At 41.2% G+C, this 24482-nt stretch overlaps 1 protein-coding gene across 1 annotated transcript in view; it reads right to left on the bottom strand.

The window, feature by feature from the left end:
* obscnb (obscurin, cytoskeletal calmodulin and titin-interacting RhoGEF b) overlaps positions 1-24482 on the bottom strand; it is an 83837-nt gene that overhangs the window by 12401 nt on the left and 46954 nt on the right. The window contains exons 45-73 of the mRNA XM_077556701.1: positions 24035-24301; positions 23640-23906; positions 21938-22204; positions 21356-21625; positions 19778-20044; positions 19259-19537; positions 18900-19157; positions 17158-17424; positions 15948-16220; positions 13205-13471; positions 12504-13052; positions 10514-10804; positions 8624-9937; positions 7381-7662; positions 7117-7198; positions 6909-7033; positions 6644-6841; positions 6534-6566; positions 6296-6394; positions 6001-6219; positions 4949-4982; positions 4811-4863; positions 4440-4538; positions 4003-4059; positions 2565-2704; positions 2296-2496; positions 2080-2156; positions 624-794; positions 384-543 (exon numbers count right to left, since the gene is read on the bottom strand). Of these exons, the coding sequence (XP_077412827.1) occupies positions 384-543; positions 624-794; positions 2080-2156; positions 2296-2496; positions 2565-2704; positions 4003-4059; positions 4440-4538; positions 4811-4863; positions 4949-4982; positions 6001-6219; positions 6296-6394; positions 6534-6566; positions 6644-6841; positions 6909-7033; positions 7117-7198; positions 7381-7662; positions 8624-9937; positions 10514-10804; positions 12504-13052; positions 13205-13471; positions 15948-16220; positions 17158-17424; positions 18900-19157; positions 19259-19537; positions 19778-20044; positions 21356-21625; positions 21938-22204; positions 23640-23906; positions 24035-24301 (6866 nt within the window). The remainder of the gene's footprint in view (positions 1-383; positions 544-623; positions 795-2079; positions 2157-2295; positions 2497-2564; positions 2705-4002; positions 4060-4439; positions 4539-4810; positions 4864-4948; positions 4983-6000; positions 6220-6295; positions 6395-6533; positions 6567-6643; positions 6842-6908; positions 7034-7116; positions 7199-7380; positions 7663-8623; positions 9938-10513; positions 10805-12503; positions 13053-13204; positions 13472-15947; positions 16221-17157; positions 17425-18899; positions 19158-19258; positions 19538-19777; positions 20045-21355; positions 21626-21937; positions 22205-23639; positions 23907-24034; positions 24302-24482) is intronic.

Consider the following 24482-nt stretch of genomic DNA (forward strand, 5'->3'; position numbering starts at 1 on the left):
TTATTTCCATTTATATTTATTTTCTTTGTATTTAATTTTTGAATTGTAATTTTTACACCCAATTTGTAATTTTAATTAATTAATTAATTAATTAATTAATTAATTAATTAATTAATCAAACATAATTAATATTTTTTTATTTTGGTCCTCCATAGTTCGGTTCATTGAAGACACTAAATTGTGCTATTGTCTTTGTGAATGTACTGCAAGTGTGAATGAGCTCAATATGCACCGTCATTTACTGGCAACTAGTCCAACGTCAGCTGTGATTGGCTACAGCCTACAACTCGCCGTAAGCGGAAAATGAATAGAAATTTATGAGTGAATCTGACCTGCAGCATAACAAGACGGTTGAACAATGTGAAACAAACGAGCAGTGATACCTTGAAGAAGCGGTGCACCGTTTTGTCACTGATGACACTTTCAGCCTGGCTCTGACCAACAAGATACTGGAGGTACTTCTCAAATCCTTCCTTATTCTTCAGGAAGCACATGGCTACGTCGTCATCCGTCTCACAATCGTTAAGCTTCGGGAGGAATGATCTGCAATACACATATGGCGAGGTTACTGCCACAAAGCTCCGCCCAAAGACGAGCTGGTCATCAGGAGGTGGTAATCGCACCTGGCGTGAAAGTCCTTCAAGTCATCAATGTTCCTAAAGATGGCCTCCCTCTGGCTGCAGACGTCACTCGGAGCATCAGGAATGTCGGCATGTCTCAGGTGATGGCACGTGAAGAAGTTGATATCTTTGACGAACTCGGATTCACCGCCAATTATGTCCTGGATCAATTGGCTACAAAAGAACAAAGATGCTGTTTAAGTATGGAGGACCAAAGGGCCAAAATTAAATAAATGAATACACCAATATATAATTAAATAAATGTGTCATGAAAAAAATTCAATGTGTCATTTATTAATTAAATATGGAATTAAATAAACCAATAATTAAATAAGTGTGTCATTAATTAAATTACCTACACACACACACACATATATATACATTATATATATATATATATATATATATATATATATATATACAGTATATATAATTATTTCTGTATTTCTTTATTTCATGTTCCTGTGTTGCAGCGTTTCATGAATTTATTTTAGCTGTCAAACTCGCCGTTAAAGTTAGTGGGCGGGGCTGATTCACTCTAATCTTGTCTCGGCCTGAAGAGGTTGGATTACTTGGTGGCTACGGTGATGGATTTTCTTGCTGATATAGAGTGATCGAGGCTTGTTATTGTGCAAAACCAACATAAAAATAAAAGCGATATTTCTACTATTTTGCTTAAGTACAGTTTTGACTTGTAGGAGTTTCCATTGAAGAGTGATTTGCTTCTGACGCGTAGTTCTCGTAATGTCCCGCCTCGACTCTCGTGAGATCTCGCACAGTTCTTGTAGGCGGTCACGTCATGCTAACGGCTCCTCACGAACGTCACGAGAATAAAAAGTATGCGCGTATGGATCCGCGGCAGCCTTGGCTCAATAAGACTTGTTGTCCCCTCAGAAAGCAATTCCGACAAAAAAGCGAGTGGCCCTGTACTTCTAACTTCCTTTTCTTCCTTTTACCAGGCGGGGTCACATGACAACAGGAAATGCGAAAACAGTGACTTCCATTTCAACAGGTCTCAAACTCAAAAAGCACCTCATGAGAGCGTAAATCTGAGTCTAATGGTAACACACCTATTGAGGTCAATAGCGCCACCCAGCCTATCGAATTGTGTTTACTAGCTACTCACTCTGCATCAATTCATTATTCTGAAATGGATTTGCCATGACTTGGTGAGCAGGGTGACCAATCAGGTGTTAGGACCTGCCCACCAAACTTTGATGGGTGAGTTTGACAGATAAAATAAATTTATGAAACGCTGCAACACAGTGACCATGAAATAAATAATTAAATAGAAAAATAATTATATATATATATATATTTACAAATAATCAGGTAGATAAATTAATTAATGACACATTTATTTAATTATTTAATGGTGTATTAATTTATTTAATTTTGGCATTTTTGGTCCTCCATACTTAAGAGGCTGACATTATTTGTAACGATTTGCTTTACTTACAATAACTTCTTCTTGTATTCTCCCTCAGACACCTCCTCTACGCTGGTCTCAGGAGGGTCACCTGAATCAGCAGATAGCTGGAGGAATACATGTTTATCATCAGTTTCAATGTTAAATTTTGACTTCACATAAATCTGTGTACAGTATTTGAGTTTATAATGGTGACATAATGGAACCATGGCACCAACCAACCAGTTTTGTGCTACACAGACATACTTTGAATTTTTTGTCCAGGTAGGCAGGTGACACCCATCCTTGGCGGGATGGCGTCATCTTGGTAGGTTTGGTCCGGACGAGCCATTTGAGCGGGTGGGCCGAGTCCAACACCTCCACATACTGTCCCTCCTTCAGGGAGATGGATTCTTTGCTGGCCACGATGGGGTCGTAGTTAGCTGTCGCCACGTAGATGTCGAACATCTGCGCGCACACCGTCCCCGTCAATTTTCACTTTTCATTACTTAAGGTGTTTCACACAGCAGTCTCACCTCTCCCCTGGCATCGCCCTCATCAGACTCAGACGAGGAGTCAGCCACGAGGGAGGGGGGACGGGAGCGACCGTGATGAGGAGAAGCCGAAGGGGTTTTGGTCTCGTCGTCGCTGTCTGCGCCTGGTACGCGCAATGAGGCTGAGACAGCAAGGAGGGAAGGAAGGGGGAGTCATTTGGGTTGTCGTATATTAGTGGAAGTGTATTAGTAGCAGAGTTTAGTCTTTAGTGAAAGTTACTACTAATTGACCCTAGTGACAATTTTCATGCTAATTTACTTGAATGTATACACATGAACAGGTAAAAGACAACTGTAATATGTACATGTATGCAGTCTAGTGCTTCTCAATTATTCTTTGTTGCACCCCAAGGAGGAAGAAAATATTTTGTGCCGCCCCCAACTCTCTGCTGTGACTATAAATACTATCATTTGTCTGTAAAATTGCTTTTAGTACCCCTTTGCATAGGAGCTTATACTCCTTGCAATGACAATGAGAGCGCTACTGCCAACTACTGTAGTTGATGTGTAATTACTCCTCATTTAAAAACATGTTCCCTAGGGCCCGCTCCCCTATTTGAGAAGGACTGATGTATGCTGCAGATTTAAATTGCAATAGCTGAAGGCCTTTATAGAGCAAGATACTGATAAAAAAATATATATAATCAATATTTTAATTATATTATATAGTAGTATAACTAGCAAGGTGATTAAAAAAATCCTACTTATTACAACATTTCATAATCATTCAGCAAGGAAAATTAAGAATGATAATCAACAGTTCTAATTAAATATGATAAAATAAATTAATATTATACTGAAATGTGATTGTAAATATGATTGCAAAAAAACCTCCTTATTCTTATTTTTAATTATCAATGAACAAAGAAGGGTAAGGATGATATTCAACAGCTGTAATTAGGTATAATAAAATAAACGTGTATTATACTGATAAATAATTAAGCATGTATACATGATTATAGAAGATGGCTGGATAGACAGGGAGAGGGAGAAAAACATATTCTAAATGTATTTATTTCTTTTATTCATTTATGCTAAAAATATAGTTCCACAATTACTTTCTGAGGTTAAAATTGTACATTTCAATGACAATGTCTTTAAGTGAGGTCCTCATAAATGGTTTGCACTATCTACAATTTTGTTAGTAATGGCATGCAAAAACTACAGCTTTACATGAACCAAAATGTTATGGTGAGTGCGTTTTCAACCTTAAATTCATTACAAACCCATTTAAAAATCACAAATCAATCACAAGACAACAGAGAAAACTATTGCAGTAGCAGCAAATTGTGTTCTTATAACTTGAACTTCATTCTAATTTTAAAAAATTATTTATCTGTGCTTCATCAACATCATCATCATCATCAAAAACAAATATCTTGATATATTGTATGGTAATGGATGCATTGGTAATACATACTGGTAGTTTTGGGCCAAGATTTCATCCACTGGAGCACTTCCTGATTCTGTGTGCTGTCTGAATAACAAATTCATGATTGGATGAGCATTTGATGGGTGCGATTAGTAAAGCGTATTAACTGGTGAAGAAGTGTTGCTTGAACGAAGAAAGATGGGCTTGGATGTAGTAAACATCACACAAGCAAGACGTGCATAAAAACAAGACAACTCTTGTACTGTTACGTGAGTGCACTCGTGGTCTAGAATCAAAGCATAAAGCAAGCTTAAGACGGACACGTGCAAGAAACTGTAGAATATTTGCAACATGTATGATGACGACAATGGTAATGAATTAAAAATCATGAAATGTGACATTATTTAACTTTATTTCTTGAATACAATACAGCCATTTCCTGGCTGCATATATCGGATGGTCCATGACATACAGTACAAACGCACCTTGTGTGATCTTGGCTGATACCATTTCAGTGATCTGGGTGGTGAGTTTCATGAGGAATTCCTCAGAGCCGACTTCTCCAAGGTAGGGCATTTTACTCTCTTGAAACAAATTGAAAAAGTGTATTAGTTTGGATTTACACTATTTGGTTCAAGTGACCCAGTTGCCGTTGCTGTCACACAAGTAACACAGCCATATTGGATATGTGTTACTTGAAATTAACATATACATATCCAAAAATTCAGTTGGATGTAGGCAACTGCACCTGCAATGTAAATCCAGCTCAAGGTACAGAATATTTAAAGTAGTACCGATAAAGCAGATACGATTACCACCTGGTGTATCGTAATTTCGTATGGTAAATTCTACTTACCCTTTCCCTTCTTTGAATCTTCCTCTGGTGGACTGACAGTAATCCCGAGAACACTGATGAATAAAAATCAAACCTCACTAATCTGCATTTGCATTTGTCAATTTCTAGCTAAAGAAACTTTATAAAATAAAAACATACTCTGAAGCTTTGGTCTCTTTCTTTTGTGGTGGAGCTGGGGAAAACAAGAAGAACAAATTATGTGAATAAATAAACAACCTGGGGGTTGAGAACTGATCGTGATCCCCCATTAGAAATGCAGTGGAACTTCCAAAGACAATCCTTTAGGTGGGCTTTCAAGTTGTTCCAATGTCAAGACACTTTCTCTATAAGAACATGAATTACTTTGTTCCAATTAGGAACATCTCATGACCAAAAGTAAACAGGTGAGCCGTGACATTCGCAATGCAAGCCCGAAGGTTCTTTGAGGGCTGTCAAATGTGTATGAAAAAATGTAGTATCAACCCTTGAGATGGATGAAAACGGGTAGATTAATCTGCTTAAATCTTATTTCAGAAACTCAATATTAATCAGAATACCATGTTTAGACCAGTAGTGGCACAAAGAACATACTGCTGTTTTACTGGTTTTTGACTGATTTTGCAAGGCCCACTCAATATTGTGTTCTATTGCTATAAAAACATGGAACCTACCAAAAGAAAGATTAGAGTCTCTTCTTGCATCAGGAAAAAAAGTATATTTCTATCTGGTTCCGTTTTGCAGCAATTAGCATTAAAATATAGCTAAGTTTCATCATTATTCACAAATCTCTTTAAAACAGTGGGGGGGGGGGGCTTTTTGCAACATGGCCCTGGTTGATCTCTTATACTCTGCTGCCACCCGCTGGCTGTTGTTTTGTAATAACTACCATTGCTTTAAGCGTCCTCTTCAGGCCAGAGGCTGCATCAAAGCCTTCTGTATGCTGTAGCATAAAAAAAAAACGTATAATACATTTTGGTGAGCAAATGAGTTAAGCTCATTGAGATAACGTCTAATGAGATCATCCTTTTAACACCTCAGGCATTTTTCTAGAAAAATGTTGCTTGAACTCTAAATTTAGGTACCACTTTTGGGGCGTTCAACTTTGGAGGTTCCACTGAGGGTTACACAAACAATTGTGTATATCAGGGGTGGGGAAAACTTGTTCTCAAGAGCACATTTGTTTCTGTAGAAGAACAGATTTTCTTTCTTACTGTCATCCACCTCAAGGTGGGCAGTACAGATGGATTGTCCCGCCTTATTTGTGGCAATGCATGTGTAGGCACCAGTGTACTCTGTTCCAACATCCATCAAGATAAGGCTATGTTGGCGGCCTGAACTCGCTACTTTGTATCCTTTGGTATCGGGCTTGATCCACAGAACATCTTCCATTGACTCCTCCTTCAGCCACGAGACCATTGGAGTGGGAGATCCTAAAGTAGTACATACAGTATATTAAAGTGCAAGAGCATGTTCAAATAATTATTTTCAAGCACATGGTGTACAAACCTTCGACTTTGACAGATAATGTGATGCTGGTTCCTTGTTTCACTTTTCTGTTGCTGAACTTTTCCAGGAAACGTGGTGGCACCAAAGACTCCCGGGAGTCTATGAAATCCAGTTCATTGGAAGGGAAACACCAAAACACAATCCGAGGACAAGCGGTTTAGAAATGAGATGGCTGGATGGATGGAGAGTGCATGCTCCATTTTCAATGTTATGTGCTAGTTTTTGAATATTAATTTACCTTTCAGATCTTGAGGTATGATCTCCCCTGGCTCTGAAATAAAAATGTGGTTCTTAAAACCTGTAAGCATTCTAATGTAATAATTTGTATTCATAATCTGTCATACACACTTAGAACAACGAGCCGGGCAGAAGAATAAGCAGAACCAGCCGCGTTACTGATGTAGGCCGAGTATTCCGCCATGTCCTCTTTCTTCACCTCCAGGATCTCCAGACTGTGAACGTCTTGCTGCGCTAACAGCAAAACCCTTTCGGAGGCACGCAGGGGGTGGCCATCTTTGAACCAGTACACTCTCGGTTTGGGGAAACCTGGAAACAAACCACCAATCAACGTTAACAAACACTGACAATTTAATTACAAATTCTCTGTGCATACCTTTTACTCTGAGCAGCATCTTAGCCATTGGTGAACCTGGACTAGCGTGAACATCATGAAGTTCCTCCACAACTTGAGGCATCTGATCATCTTCTGTCACGGATTCAAAGGTCTCGGTCTCTCTGCTTCAAAAGTAACAACACGGGTTACTGATCAAGGAATCAGATGTAAAGTATCTGAAAATGTAAAGTTTGCACTATGACCTCACCTGGACGAGTAGCCCTTGGCGCTGATGTAAGACGATGTTTCAGTGGCGTCAGCAGCGGTGTCGTAATCGGAGCTGCAAGACACTAATGGAGAATATGATGAGTAAATATTATGTGTGAGCGCCATAGCCTATTACCAACCCATTTTGATGCAGTAGTAAAGTATGAAAAACACTTTTGCCCATAAATCAAAAAATATATAGCCATAACGGAACTTTAGGTTTCAAATAAACTCTTGTATGAGTGAATAATGTGCTTAAACTCACTGTCAACCCTGAGTTCCGCCCTGGTGGCCGCAATGCCACTGCTGTTTTCTGCCATGCAACGATAAACTCCCATGTCGGAAGTTAGCACGGCAGTGATTATGAGCTGATGGCAGCCTTCCTGGTCCTCGTTGATCATGTAGTGGTCATCCTCCTCCAACACTTTGCCATCCTTGTACCAACGGACGGTGGGCGAAGGCTTGCCGATCACCACGCAGTCGAAGCTGACGGGATAGCCGTCGGGCACGTCCTGATTTTGTAACTCTGTCAAGAAAACGGGAGCGGCTGGGGGAGGAAGAAAACAAGAGTGTTGAGAGCAAAGACCTCACCAAAGCAAACATTTATCACAAGTGAAATAAATGAATGAGTGAATGGAGGCGTCCTGTTATTCTCTGTCTACTCTCAGATGGCATTGATCATTGATCATCAAGTCAACCCAAAAATATTCTTTGAAATAAAATGTTGTATGTGCCCCCACTAGTCTAAACACGACATTCTGACTAATATTGCATTTGTGGAATGTGAGTTAAGCGGCAAAATTCACCCGTTTCTATCCATCTCAGGGGGCGGCCATTTTGCCACTTGCTGTAAATGACATCACAGTTGCTCAGGGCTCAGGTCATGGCTCAGCTTCAGAAAGCAGGGGAGTCTTGATTGTCTCAACTTCAGAAACCAATCATGGACTGCGCGAATGTGATGTCATTTTAAGTTGACAGCAAGTGGCAAAATGGCAGCCCTCTGAGATGGATAAAAACGGCTGGATTTTGCTGCTGAACTCATATTTCACAAATGCAATATTAGTCAGAATGCTGTGTTTAGACTAGTGGGGGCACATACAACATTGGGTTGACTTGATGATATTAATTAGAATAGTAATATATGTTTGGACTAGTGGGACTGCAAATAACATATTAATGTAAAGACATTTTTTTGGGGATGGCTTTTAAAAGATGGGATTTTTTTTCAAGTTTATTTATTTTGGTAAATATTACATTGTCTAAATTATAATAATTGAATTAAATATGAATATGCAATGACAAAATTAGAAGGAATTGATATCTATTTATTATTTATTTTACTTCATCTACAAATGACCCGGCCCTCTTTTGTTGGTTTTACAAGTCAAAAGTGGCCTTTGAGCACTGCGCTAGCTTAAAGTGACTAAAAGCTCCTGTCATTACAATAAATTGCATTTTTGTAGATCTCAACATGGACTAATCATAAGAAAAAATAGACATATTCTTACCAGGAGCTCCAGACAATAACGCAGGAGACTGTTTTTCTTGAGTTGGCGTTTCCGTACCATCTTGAGTGTAGCCCAACTTCCTAATCCGTAGCTCCACTTTCAGATGTCCGGCTTCCAGGATGGTGGTCTCCACGGGGACCCCGTGGATTGTAAACATCTCCTGGAACCTCTTTGACGCCACCTCCGCCTCTGACCACGTGTCGAAGCGGATGTAAATGTACGTGTCGTCCTCGCGGTAAGAGTGAGGATCCGGAGCGTGGAGGTCTCCTTCGTCTGCACTGACGAAAGGTTCTTCCTCCACATCCGGTGGGAGGCGCGTACGTAGGAGCCGGCGCAGGCGTCTGCTCGCCTGCCTGAGCGACTCGTCCATCTCGCTCCCTGACGAGCTGTCGGGTTCGCTGTCGGCGCTGTAGCCAACTGTCAGCGGACGACGCCCGGATGATTCTCTCACCGCTCCTACGGTGACCTTCGCACTGTGAGAGATGACTCCAAACTTATTGGTGACCTCGCACGTGTACACGCCCGTGTCTTTGGTGGTGATGGCGGTGATGACCAAGGAACATGTGCCGTCGTTGTAGATGTCGATGTGGTGGTGCTTGCTGTCGGTCAGCGGCTCGCTGTCCTTCAACCAACGCACCTTATCGGGTTTACCTACCGCCACACACTCCAAATGTATGGTGCCATCAGGCTCTTTGGTCTGATCTTTGAAGACCTGCTTGAGGACAGGCCGCATGTCCTTGCGTGCTTTGTAGCCCTTAAAGGCAGCTTGGATCTTGATGGCAGCTTCTTTCAGTTCAGGTTCATCTTCCTTGCTAATCTCCACGATGTCAGTCTCATGTGTTGACATCTTCGTTTCGGTCCGCTGAACTGTAGTTGTTTTCTGGTCGGACATCTGAAAGTGTTTAAAGAAGCGTTCGGTGGCCTGTGAGGGGTCATCAGCGGTCACAACCGTGGCCGAAGACTGAAGTTGACTGCTCTTCTTAAGGTAGGACACAAGTGAAGAACCGCCAGAACTGGACTCTTCAGAGCTGGTGCGCATTTTAGACTCGTTCTGTTTCTTGGTTTGCTCGTTCTCTGATGACTTCAACTCCACCTTCTCTGAAGCACTGTTCTCCTTCTGCTCCGTTTTCTTTTGGCCACCTTTACCGTCATCCTCTGGGTGTTCAGTGATGGAGTCCAGAGTAGGCTCGCGACTCATGCGCCTTTTCTTGGCTGAGGCCTCCCACAGTTCATGGAGATCTCCTTCTTCAGCAGCCTCCGGAGGAAGACTGGGCTGTCCAAGTTGGCCCGGCTGAACTTCCTTTACCTCAGTTTCTATAGACACATGGCAACTTTTAATGAGACTTTACAATCTTAAGGCGTGGCTAGGTATGCATTTGGAACCTGGGTCTTCAGTGGGGACTTATCTAAATTAATCCACCTTTTATTACCACGATTATTATGTTGCAAAGAGGTGCATCAATGTTAAATTTAAAAACTAGTAGACTAAAAGGGGAAGTCAACCCCCTAAAACATATGGCATTCTGGTTACTATTGTGTTAATGGAATATGAGTTAAGCAGCAAAATGCAGCCGTTTTTATCCATCTCAGCAGGTGGCCATTTTGCCACTTGCTGTCGAATGAAGATGACATCAATGTTGCTCAGGTTTCAGGTAACAACCAATCACAGCACAGCTTCAAAAAACAGGTGAGCTGTGATTGGCCGTGGCTGGGATGGATAAAAACGGCTCTGATTTTGCTGCATAACTCATATTTCAAAAATGTAATATTAATCAGAATGTCATGTTTAGACAAGTAAGGTCATATATAACATATTATTGTCAAAAAATGTTTAAGTTTGACTTCCACTTTAAGTAGACTCCATTTTAGACATTTTAGTTATCCACTCACCAAGCTGTACAGTCTGAGGAAGCTCAACAGGTTCCCCTGTGCCGGATCTGTTGATGGCCGCTACTCTAAACCTGTAGCCGGTGCCCTGGATGAGATTTTCCACCACAAACTCGGTGTTGCACACAGGAGTGGAGTGGCACGGAAGCCACAGAGTGCTTTCTGCCAGCCTCGACTCCACCTTGTAGCCCAGAATGGGACTGCCTCCGTCATGTAGGGGAGTGAACCAGGAAAGGGTGACAGACTCTTTGGTCTTGTTGAGGACCTCAGGGTCCTCCGGGGGGTCTGGTACAGCTGTGGTGAAAAAAGCAGCAGGAGATAGAAGTAGAATCTAACTCATAAAGTACTACACAAAACGCAAAGTCTAACCCTATTAATTTGTCTGTCTGTCTATTATTGTGTGAATGTTCTTCAACGTTCCTCAACTAATTCAACCAGTAGGCCATTCAGGACATCCTGGTAACTTGTATTTACTACCCAGAATTCACACATTTTCACAAAAAACAAAACCATTGATATTAATGAAAAAAATTCACAAATTCACCTCAAATTGTTCCCAAAAATTTCGACTTTTTGAAGAATCACAAATTTTCCTTTACAAAATCCCCCAAATTAATCACTTTATGTGCTTTATACATTGTGGAAATTCACCATTCACCGACATATTCAAATAAGCCTTTCTTCAAAATGTTCAACATTCCCAAATGTTGTTATGTCATTTTGGGTTGGGTCATGGGGTCATTCAGTTGTTATGGACTTGTATTGTGTTGTGCCTTATGATGATGGGGTAGTTGTCAGTCTTATTTTGTCTAGTCATTTTTGTTTTGTAGTTGATATACAGTTGCTATGTCCCTAATGAAGTTTGATGATGTATTAGCCATTCTTAGTTTGTCTAGTTTTATGCATTTGTCCTTTTTGATGAGAATGTTGTCAGTTGCTATGCTATTAGTCACTCTTATTTTATCATATCAAATCAAGCTTTATTTATATAGCACCATTCATACATTAAAATGCAACTCAAGGTGCTGAACAATTAAAACATCCATAGTACAATAAAAAGATAAACCACCCCTCCCCCCAACATCCCCATGATCATACCCACAAACACAAACACACAAACCACAACATGGCGGGGCACAGAAAAACCATGTGAGGAAAGGCACCCGGGAGGAGCTCATCCACACTGAAAGGGATGACTACCAACCACCACAGGGAGCAATGTCATCTAAGAGATCCCTTGCCCAGATTGACCACGGCTTGCTCCACACAGAGTGAAGCACTCTTCACAGTCCTCTGGCTCCAAGGGGCCCCCCGGACTACCGCCCACCCGCAGAAGAAGACCAGCCATCCCTCCCAGTGCAGAGGCTCCCTCTTGAGGAAACACTGGAGCTAAAAACTTAGTAACAACTAAATCTAAACAATTAAACGCTAAAAGAAAACAGTTAAACGCTAGAAGAAAACAGTTAAACACTAGAAGAAAACAGAATAAAAGGCAAAAACAAAGCTAAAAGACAATATAGGCCTTTATTTTGTCATATAGAATTGTGCATTGCCCTAGTGAGTGATACTAAATGACACTTTTGTCAGTATGTCAATATTTCTTAGCCAAGGTTTCTCTCAGCACGTCAAGGTTTCCTATTCCAACTATTTTATGCAAGCTGTCTTCCATGTGTTTGAAAGCCAAAATGATATTTACTTGAAAAACCTGGTCAAGGTTTTTTTCCCCACTTAGAAATTCAAAGTACATTTTACAAGTATTTTTTGGAGTGCATTTAACCAGTTTATATGGTACAGTGTTTCCCACACCATGGTAATACTTGGGTGGGCAACCCAAGTAAATTGGCCACCAAAAACGTGTCGCGACAGGATATACTGCATGCAACGTTAGTTCGCCGTCACTCACTTGTGAATCGTGAGGCTAGAGGAAACGTAGCAATAGGACTGAGACCCACCTCCCGTCCCCAAAAAAGACAAACTAAACTGTAAAACTTACCGATAATAGACAGCTTGGCCATAGAGAGGGCATCTCGGGCTGCAAACGTTATTTCCTGTTGAGGCATAAGCGGTGCCTGCCTCAGGATGAGGCGATAGCGACATCCCTCGTTCCTGGTGATCCACAGGTCGCCGGGCTTGAGTTCCACTCCGTTGGCATACCAAACGATTTCTGCCGTAGGCACGGGCTCAGTCAGCTCCACACAAAACTCCACCCGGTCACCGACGGCGGCTACCACATCCTCCAGCTGCTTTGCCACGCCCAGCTGCCAGCCTTTGACAGAGAGCTGGGCAGACGTGGATGCCGTGCCTGCTCTGAAGGTGACTGTGCAACTGTCACTAATACGCAGCTCTTTGAGGAGGAGCAGGTGGCGACGACCGCTCTCAAAGGACACGATCTCAGCATTGGGTGATTCTTTTACCGGTTTGCCATCCAGAAGCCACTGGCAGTCTTTGTTCTCCGGGCGAGACAAGGCACACTCAAATAAAGTTTCTCCTCCATCAAAGGTTTCCATATTCTCCAGGCCTTGGACTATGTTGATGGGTTTTGCTATTGGGGAGAAAAAAGAAGAAGAAATAAAAACATATTGTGGTCTTTGGAAATGGTGACGAAAAGCAGCAGATAAGTTGATAGCGCCACAGAATTCACAGGTAGGTGAGTCCCTGAAGGTCAGTGCTCTTTCCATGTGGAGGAGAGCTCACCTTCCACATGAAGCGAAGCAACCACACGGGTCCCCTCTGCCTCACAGGAGTATGTGCCCCTGTCTCCGGCACACACGCGGCTAATGTACAAGCGAGAGACAGTCCAGTCCTGCTCCACTACCACCCTGCGGCCATCAGACTGCAATGGCTGCCCGTCTTTCTTCCACTCGGCCTTCACCGGCCTCGAGAACTGGCAGATGAACTCGGCCGGTTGGTTCTCGACCACCCTAAGGTCCTCCATGTCGTTCACCAATTCAACCGTGGGATCTGAGGTTGAGGTCAGGCGTTAAAGGGTCAGGGAGGTGCTTGAAGACTGATTATATTTGTGCAACACATGCCATGAGGCCTTCATAACCCCCAAAGCCTTTTAGAGTGAGTAAATAGTTTAAGGATTGACTTGATAAATATTGGGGGTCAAAAAGAGCAAAATGTACTCAGGTTATGGTTAAAGTCAACAATGACAAGGGAGGCCATTTTAAACTAAAAAAATGGGTGACAAAATGTTAGACAGGGGTGTGCTTGCAGGTTAAGGGCAAGTTCATTTGGTCAAATGGTGTAATAAGTAGAAGTCAGTAGTGGAAAGTAACAGGCCAGAAAGGGTGGGTGGAGCAGCACTGCACTGTTTGTTCTTCATTCTTCATTTTTTAATTAACTTAATTTTAAACAATGATTTCATGACAAAATACAGTAGACCCCCATCTTTCACAGGGGTTAGGTTATGCAAACTTCCGCTAAAAATGACACTTTGTCAATATTACACACTATGTTCCTAAAGTTTAAGTTACCTCTAAAACATTCTAGACACAAACACATGCATACATAAATGTACTGCAACTTCTTGTGCAATCAGTGTACTTACCAGTAAAGATTAGATACAGAACCCAAAATGTTTTGTGGTTACGCACCAGTCCATGTATCATTAATTTTTTTTAGATTCAATTAGGACCTTTGCAATGTAAATATAAACGGCGTGCAATGACGAATTTGAAGAAGAAGTACATACAGTAGCTGGACGGATGGATGGATGTTAGATGCATGGATGGCTGGATGGATAAATGAATGGCTGAATGGACAGACAAAGGGACCGACAGACAGACAGAGAGATCGGGTCTACTGTATGATCAAAACAGGTCAGAGAGCCTTAGCAATTTCAGAGGAAGATAATCCAAAACAAAAGCTTTAATGAGTCAAATGAGTTTTAAAATTTGCTCTTGTGCCACACCCAGATGCATGACATACTTCTTTTTTTTTATATAAAATGACAAGCTTATGCATGCTGAAGCACACACAACATCAATATGAAGATTACGAGTACATTAAATTGAGAATTTTATAAACCTCTGCAGGAAAAAATGATTGGCATTATTTTCACATTTACTGTGGAATCTCCAAGTCAAACATTATCATTTCTGTGACACTTGTTGACTTTCAAGTTTTTGTAATGCAGTCGCTTCATCCATCCATTTACAATACCGCTAATCCTGTTTAGGGTCGTTGGGAGCTGGAGCCTATCCCAGCTGACTTTGGGCGAAAGGCAGACTACATCCTGGGCTGATCGCCGGTCAGCCGCAGGGCACATATAAAGACGAACTCATCACTCTCAAATTCACATCAGCTCTGAATGGGAGTTGAACTTACATTGCCTGCACTAAAATTAGGCAAACATACGACAACATCAATGACTGAATGATTCATTTGTCTCAGTGTCCAAAAACTTATTAGACTATGTAATCATTTTAATTCACTACGGCCCACCCATCCATCTATTTTCTCTACTGCTCTTCATAAGGGTACAGGGTTAGCTGACGCTGGAGCATATCTCAGCTGACTTTGGGCTAGAGGTGGGGTACACACCGGACTGGTCAGCAGCTAATCGTGGAGCATATAATGAGACAAACAACTATTCACACCTATGGACAATTTATAATCTACACTGAACCTAACATGCAAAAACAGGGAGAATATACCATCGCTACAAAGTAGGTCCTGAGCCTGGATTTGAACCCCCAACCTCAGAATTACAACTAGATACAATAATAACAAACAAAAGTAATACTACCCATGCTTTTGAGACGTAATATCATTTAACAGGTGTTTGGACATATAATTTACGTTACCATCTGCTTGATAAAACAAAAACGTGTTCATGTAATTAATATTGAATCAATTGTATTACTTGTACTTATGTTGCAGCCTGAAGCTTTCCAAGATCACAGTAAGTTCCATTTCTTGTTCTATGGTTATCATTATTCATTTCCTCATTCATTCCTCCTTTTTCATCAGTGGACTGCTTTTGTGGCAGCATTTAAAAAACTCCATACAAAAATAAAAACTCAATTGACGAATGTCTCTAAAAGCTTACTCTAAGTAATTATCCTGTGGCACATTCACAATCGCAAATCCATATGTGTTGGGCCAAGAATTAGGAAGGTTAAGATGTTAAAAATCGGCATGTGTGAACTCTGCTTTAGACTCATGAGATTTACTGACATCGCTCGTGAAGGTTTGAAGTTGTGACTTTTGAGGCATATTTTCCCCCAAAATTTTAAATGAAGTCTAAATTACACATTTTTTGGAACTTTTGACACTGGAGTTTCCACTGAACTCACTTATTATATTTAAATTAACAATGAATAAATACATAAATTGATTCATCACTATCATTTAATGCATTCATTTAGTTTCTGCAGGGTGTAAAAATGCATCTCTGCTTGGGTCACATTAATGTCCACTTAAGCGATACCTTTGACAAGGAGCTTGGCTGCTGAGGTTAAACTGCCAGCTTTGAACATGACAGTGCCCGAGTCATCTGTGGCCAGGTTCTTAAAGGTGAGTGTGTGGATGTGGCCCTCGCTCAGCCCTATCTCACTAACGGGGCTGCTCTTCAGCAAATTGCCGTCCAGCCACCACTGCACCTTGCCGGGCGCCTCGCCAGACAGCTGACAAGAGAAGGTTGCCCATTCCCCAACAAAAACGTCCACGGTCTTAAGACCGCACAAAATGTAGACTTCTTTAACTGTTGAGTGAAAATACAGATATAGGAACAACCTCAGGCTATATATTTTCTCTACAATGGTATAGGGGTTCCTGTTTATGACAGTGGAAACATAAACCAATTTTTAAAAAGGGGAAGTCAACCTTGAACATTTCTCGACAATAATATGCTATATGTGACCTCACTAGTCTAAATATGACATTCTGATTAATATTGCATTTGTGGAATATGAGTAATGAAGCAAAATCCAGCCATTTTTATCCATTTCAGGGGGCAGCCATTTTGCTACTTGCTGTCGACTGCTGATGACATCACAGTTGCTCAGGGCTCAGGCAACAGTCAATCACAGCTTACCTGTTTTCTGAAGCCTGAGTCAATCACAGCTCACCTGTTTTCTGAAGCTGAGCGGTGATTGGTTATTACCTGAGACCTGAGTCAATCACAGCTCACCTTTTTTCTGAAGCTGAGCTGTGATTGGTTGTTACCTGAGACCTGAGCAACATTGTCATCTTCAGTCAACAGCAAGTGGCAAAATGGCTGCCCCCCAAGATGGATAAAAATGGCTGGATTTTGCTGCGTAACTCATATTCCACTAACACAATATCAACCAGAACACCATATTTAGATTAGTGGGGCAGCATAGAACATATTATTGTCCCCAAAAAAATGGGGTGATGACTTCCCCTTAAGTATTTTGAAAGTACACCTTTAGAGGTGACCAATGTGACCTATGTAACCACAGTAATAAAGCCATCAATATTGGTATGAAAAACAGTTGTAAGCCATACAAAAAAATGAAAACGAAAAACTAGTTCATTATTGCGCCATTTGAAAACTCAAAACCTCTTATCTCTGTACAGTCATAAAACGAGGAACCCCTGTAAAATAACACCCTCTGACAGTAAAAATTTAACAACAAAAAAACAAAAAAAGATCAAACAGTATTTCAACACTCTACCTTGCACTGTCACAGAGGCAGTGGTAAGCTGATCTCCTGCGTCACAGGTGTAGTAACCATTGTCTTCCGTATCCAGGTTCCGTATACGCAGCTCTCGAATGCACCCATCCTGCCATAGTTCATACTTCTTACCAGGTGCAAGAACTGCACCTCCTTTCCTCCACTCCACACGCACTCCCTGCTTGGAGAGCTCGCAGCGGAGCGTGATGTCGTCGCCCTCGACGGCGTCCTGGTTCTGCAGCTCCTTCTTAAAGAAGGCTGGGGAAGCTGGTGAGAATTTAAAATAGGAGAATTGGGAGTAATATGTCAAGATGGGTGATCTGTTCTCTTGGGCTCTTTTAAAGGGGACAGACATTTCATGGAAAATGTACACTTTAATGCCAAATAGTTGGGTTCTGGGGTGCCTGCCGATCCATCAGGCATAAAATTACAACAACCATTTCAACTATTTCAGAAAATATATCAGTGAGGAAGCCCTTCTGCACTTCCAACCCACTAACTGTGTTTCTCCACCCATGATATAATCAGCCCGGCTGGGGGAAGATGCAGGGCAACTTTCAAGCGAAGACCAGGGACAAGACTGAAACATTAAAATGCAGAGTCACTATCATGAAGAAATCCCACATCCTACGGGTTATTATAGTTTGGGGATTTTCATTATAGTTAGGTTTTATTTATTTTTTATTTTATTTAATTTTTTATTTAGTTAGTTTAAGTAGTTTTAAGGGCGGTTCTGTTAGTTGTTTTAAAAAGAAGAAGTTGTAGTTATTTAAAAAAATCCTTACTTTTATTTAGTTTAGTTTTAGTATTAGTTTTTGTTGTGTATTACTTGTGTGCAAGATCTAATCAACTCCATGGTAAAATTAAAAAAAGTAACGCACTTCTTACCTTGCGTTGCGTTTTGGCTTAGTTAAATGAAAAAGCAGGTAAGCCGATGGGAGCCATTGGAGTCAAAAGTCAAGCACGCAAAATTGTCACCCAGGAAAGACATCATCTGAAGGTGTTTTTCTATTGGCTGCTGCTAGATGACATTACTTCTGTGCGACACACTTTCAAACATCCTTTTTCCGGTTAATATCAGAATAAATATAATTAAAATCACATTTATTAAATTAATTACCAAAGACAAAAACAAACTGAATTATTGTTAGTTTTGTAAACGTAAAATGTAGTGTCAGTGACTTTTTTTTTTTTTTTAAATGATTGTCGTTTTTATTTTATTTCATTACCCAATTTTGGGGGGGAATTTTACCTTTAGATATTTCATTAGCTTTCGTTAACTTAAATAACCTTGCTTCCCACACGAGTTTAAAACCCTTGCTATCACATCGAAGTCCAAAGGTAAGCAGAGCTGCATTGAATTTTGGTGGATGCACAGATGAGCCATAGCTCACAATGCTAGCTTCTGATAAGCAGCACATTGCTCTGTGAAGTAGTTAACACAGTGGAGTGGTATTTGTGTTTGCTGATGTCTCCATGTGCCACATACGCACAGTTCAGTGTATGAAGTGCTCCCTTTATGAAAATGCTTTTATTGTATTCACGAGTGCTTGCTTTCCCCCATCAGGGTATGTAAAGTGTATTATGATTGTTAATCCTTGAGGCAATTTGACAAAAACATGTTATTAAAATACCTGGGAACTGTTTTAAAATTGTGGAATTTTTTTTATACTATTGTTCCTTTTAAATAATCCACCATGTTTGATTGACAGGAGAGAGACATTTTTTTACTCAGGGTTTACCTTCCACCGTTAGGGTGACATCACACCGATCATCTACGGTTTCGCAGGTGTACCTCCCAGCGTCTTCGGGCACCACGTTGTGAATGCGAAGCTGCTGGAGGGCTCCGTTCTGCTTTAGGTCATACTTCAGACCAGCTTTGATGACCACATCGTTTCTCATCCAGGTCACAGTCACCTTGGGGTCGGAGATGGTGCAGGCCAGGGTAACAGTTTCGCCCTCTAATGCTGCCGTGTTATGTGGCTTCTCGACAATAAGCACTGGAAGGAATAGGAAAGTACAAAGTGATCATTCAGCACTTCAGTTTTGGTGTTGGATTTCCATTTGCCAAGTTGAATCTGGTTGTTTGTGCCCTTTTTACCTTTTGGTTTCTCTTCCACCAGCAAACAAGCAACGCTTTTTTCTTCACCCACAACAAAGGCGACATCTCCCGATTCGTCAGTGGTCACCATCTTAAGGGACAAGCGATGCACTCTGCCGTCGCTGCTCATCTGGTTCAGATCATTGTTCTGGAGGAGGTTGTCGGCGAGCCACCACTGCCCATTGGTTACACCAGCGTGAGACAACTCCACCTCAAAGACGGCGTCCTGCCCGGTTTGCATGGTGATGTCATGCAATTCCCGCAGGATACGCACATGTTCTGAAGACAAACAAGGTCGGTAACAAAGAACAATAATAAGAAAAAATATATATACAGAGAACCCCTGCCGATTAGTGTTTCGCTGTTCATCATGTTTATTTGTATATATTTTTCCAAAGCCCTGGCGATAGGAAACTAGTAACTGGTGTTTAGGAGGTTCTTTGCAAGACATTCACATGTATTGGTAGTGTGTGTGAAATAAATAAAATAAGACAAGTGGTGAAAGATGGTCTGATTTACCTTTCACAGTGACAGTAGCCGTGCTTTTCTTGTCACCAGTGTCACAGCTATACTCCCCACTATCCTCCGCTTTCAGCTTGTGAATGATGAGAGTGTGAGTAGCATCGCTCTGCTCTATGCTGTATTTCTCCCCGTGGGTGAGCAGAGTTGAGCCCTTCCGCCAAGACACCTTGCAGTCGGGGCTGGATGTCTCGCAGGAGAAAGTGACTTTTCCACCCTCTGTGCCCTCTTGGCTGCCCAGGGTCTTCTTGAATAAAACAGGCGCGGCTGTCGGAAAAGACCATAGCCACTTAGAATAAATTATATCTGTTTTTTCCCAGGTGGAAATATAGCCTTTATAATAAATAATGTCTAAACTAGGGTGACCTGATATCTTGATTTAGTTAGACACATATTGTAAGCTGTTTTGTGAATAACAATTCATTGAATCTCAATTTGCATGGAAAGTCAATGAAAAATAAGTCAACATATCAGATGAATAATAAACGTGCCATCTGAATTCCATCTTAAATCTCACCTTCCTTTAAATCCCGCCTTCTTGCACAGTGCTGTACTGTCATTGGACAGACTCACAAGAGTATTATTATAGTGGCACCATTTTCTTTTTCAGTAAGCATTGTGCTTGGTTGGTTCCCCAAAAAATGAACACTGCTTTTTTTGTTTGTAAATAAACACAAAATATGATCACCCTCTTAATGCCTAATATTTCTTTTAAAACAAAAATTATATAATAACTCACAGATAAACGTGCACAGGAAATTCTGTAGAGTGAATTTGACTCCATTTATAGTGAGACCAAATAGACTCAGTTTTAGAGTAATATTTACACTTGGAAGAGAGTAAAATACAGAATTGAAAAAATTAATAAATAAAAGTCACTCAAGGGTTGTGGAACAAACTCACGACCTTCAGCTTGGGAGACAGGCGACCCACTCCTGAGCCACACAACTCCTGCTTGTGTGTTAGTATATCGCTCGTGTCAGCTGGAAACTTCCTACGTCCAACAATGTTTTTGGTCTCCTCCTTGAGGTAAGCAAACAGTAGGAGGGGTGTAGCTCAGGCGATAGAGTGGCAGTCTCCCAAGCCAAAGGTCGTGAGTTTGTTCCTCAACCCTTGAGAGACTTTTATTTTTTGTTTCAATTCTTTATTTTACCCTCTTCCAAGTGTAAATATTAGCCTACTCCAAAACTGAGTCTATTTGCTGCCACTCTAGAGTCAAATTGACAGAATTTACTATGTGGGAGGGAAAATCTATATATATATATATATATATATATATTAAAATATCATAGCAGTTGTCAACAAAAAGGGTTAACACGAAAAATGTTAATCATTTTAACAGCACAACATTCATGGCATGTTAGTAAAGAGGGCCAAAACAAAATAGAACAATTATGTAACCATATGCTGATCATCAGAACCTAAAAATACTTTCAAATGCAATTTTTCGAAGGAAATGCATGTCTACATTGAAGGAAAGGAAAAATGAGTATAAGATGAGGAGCAACACGTTCCAAGAGTATCCACCATTCGGAATGAATGAGGTTTGAAATTCCAAAATTCGAAATATTTCCTTACCTCTGACAGTCAGGGAGGCCGTTGATGTGTGGTTACCCACTGAGAAAGTGACCATGCCCGAGTCCGCTGTGGTGACACCTCGAAGCATGAGCCTGTGTGTACACCGTTCTGTCTTAATAACATTCATCTCATTATTCTGTAGCGGGACATCCTGGAGTTTCCACTGAGCCGATGGCGCGTCCTCGTGTGAGACCAGACACTCAAAGTGGACGTCTTCGCCTTCGTGTACGACGCAGCTCTCCAAAAATTTCACAATGGACACCTCCACCTCTGCGCGAGAGATGAATGCATGATGGGTGAGGTGAGCAAGTGCTTGGCAAATACGTGAAGAGGAAGGTGTGTTAATATTGGTGATGGGATGAGTGACCAAACACAGAATATCAAGTGTTTGTGTCGTTAGGTAGAAGTGCTGGGAGAAGAGGGAATTCCACGCGTGTGAGGGCAAATTACATTTGAACATTTCAAATGTAGCCAAGAAAACAGAATCAGTGATGGTTGAATTCATGCTCAAGAGACGACAAAATGAGTCGAAAGGTGTGAAGAAAGAAGTGCACATGGGAAGAAAACCGACAAAGTGCCTACCCTGCACAGTGAGGGTGGCTGAGATCTTGTGGCTGCCCGTATCACAGGAGTATTCACCCGAGTCTGCCGCCCGCAATTTATAGATGACGAGCTCTAAGACCGTCCCCGCCTGTTTCAAGTGATACTTGCTGCTGGATGCCAGCACCATGTCACCGTGTCTCCAGATTACACTAGCTCCGGGCTTTGTGGTCTCACAGCGCAGAACGACACTCTCCCCTGATTGCCTCTCAAGGTTCTGCAGTTGGGTTTTGAAAAGAACTGGCTGGGCTAGAAACAAAGGAAATGATTATGTTTGTGATCTATGTTGCTTGTAGGAAGAAAAAAAAAAGAGAGTCAGAAGCGGGGTACACACACTGTCTGACATAGTCAGCAAAGGCCCATTATCTGAGATGCATAGAGATCATACCGTCAATCTCAAATGCTAAACATTATGATAATTGTTTAGATTGTCATGTGAAACTGAACAATTAAGTAGAATAATACTAATTCATGTTAAACTATCCTAACATTTGGACAATCTTTTAACTTTAACAACTGCGCCTTGGAGAAAGATGTGGCTTATTTACGACTTTACCCAATTCCAGGAGAGACAGATCCTCGTTTATTCTTAGCTTCTCTTTAATTCCCCAAAATCATGATTTACTGTAAACAATTTTTTAAATAAATTACATTTGTAAGCATTAACTTTTCACATTTTAAAATTCAATCTGCACACACTGAAAAATTCGGATGTGTATTCAGATATGCTCAAGCGCACGCCCTCATCATGCCAAAAACGTAATGTAATTCAATGAACACTTTTGAAAAGTTTAGTCAAATTTACGCAAACCAAAAATAACACTTTTGGGTGGTATATTAAACATCTCCGTTCTGCTGAATTAACGTAAACATTCACCTAATAAAATCTAATATTTCAGTAAAATTTAAATGCAGTTGCAGTACTTCACAAGGGGTAAGATGACTGCTGTGTCACTGGATTTACAGATGGAATAAACTTCTGTTTAGGGATGAGCAAGTACTGGACTGATAAACCACAATTTTTCAAGGTATCAGTGTGGCCCTTTTATGATGAGGAACTAGAAATGAGAAGAATAGAAAATTATCATTATTTTAATGCAATTTTAAGAAAACTGTTTTTTGGGGGGAAATTTTATGTATCAAAAATTCTAGTGGTATCGGTACTTGGTATGGGCATCGGTGACTACTCAAGAGTTGAGTACTCGTACCGGTATCGGACTGAAAAAAGAACATTCCTACTTAAAATTAAAGTACCACTGATTGTCACACCCAATTAAGTGGGACAAAATTTGCTGTCCGCATTTGACCCATCCCTTGAGGGAGCGGTGAGCAGCAGGAGGAGCAGCGCTCGGGAATCATTTGGTCAGGTGATCTAACCCCCCAATTACAAACCTTAATGCTAAGTGTCAAGCAGGGAGGCAAATGGGTCCCATTTTTATAGTCTTTGGTATGACCGGGCCGGGGATTGAACCCATGACCTCCCATTCTTAGGGCGGAGACTCTACCACAAGGCCGTTGAGTTTCTGTTGCATTGTGGCACTGATAAGTCACACATAACAGTGTCTACGCTGTTTTATCTGTTATTAAGTTCATCTCTCTACGAGTACAATAACAACATCTGACTGTTTTATTATGTGTGTACCCCATTTTAGACAAACAAGTAAACTCTTGATGGCAAGCATACCCTTCACAGTCACATATGCTGTGCTTTGATGGAAACCAGCATCACATGTATAACACCCCATGTCGTCTTTGTCTACATCGTGGATTACTAGCATGGCAGTGCGCTCAGTTTGTCTAATGTCATACTTGGAGCACGCACAAAGACCGAGTTCTTCTTTCCTCCACTCAACAGGAACGCCAGGTTTGGAGAGCTCACATTGCAGAGCCACGCTTTGGCCCTCATCGACTGTTTGGTCTATCAGTTCTTTTGTAAAAGTGACTGGTAGAGCTGATGGATAGAATGCAATGACCAGGAAATATGAATCGGGAACGGGGATGGTGAAGATGGGAAATCAGAGAGAGAAGATTAAAAGGCTGAAATGGGTAGCTTGAATCTGAGAGATGAATCCATCCTACCATTGACTTTAAGGGAGGCAGTGCTTGCTGTGTCCTCCCAAGAGCATGAATACGTTCCCGTGTCACAAGGTTTCAAATCAAAGATCTGTAGTTCGTAACGGAATCCGTTTTGTGTCATCTGGTACTTTTGTCCACAACTCAGGAGTTGACTTCCTTTCTTCCACTCGACAGGAAGTTCCGGCTTAGAAAGCTCACAGAGGAGAGTAGCACATTCTCCTTCGACAGATTCTTGGCTTTCCACTTCTCGGAGCAATGTGACTGGAAGTACTAGAGGCGAATGGAATGGATCATAAAAATTGGTCATGTGTGGAGTGATGGCTTTCACGTTGGACACCAGATGAAGACTCGTGCCAGTTCAAAAATACAACAGAAAACATTTGAACTTACCTCAAAAAGTGCCGGATTGTTTTACACAACAAAATTTCTCTTCACGACTTCACGCACATAC

The sequence above is a fragment of the Vanacampus margaritifer genome, chromosome 2 (genome assembly GCF_051991255.1).
Source record: "Vanacampus margaritifer isolate UIUO_Vmar chromosome 2, RoL_Vmar_1.0, whole genome shotgun sequence".
NCBI lineage: Eukaryota > Metazoa > Chordata > Actinopteri > Syngnathiformes > Syngnathidae > Vanacampus > Vanacampus margaritifer.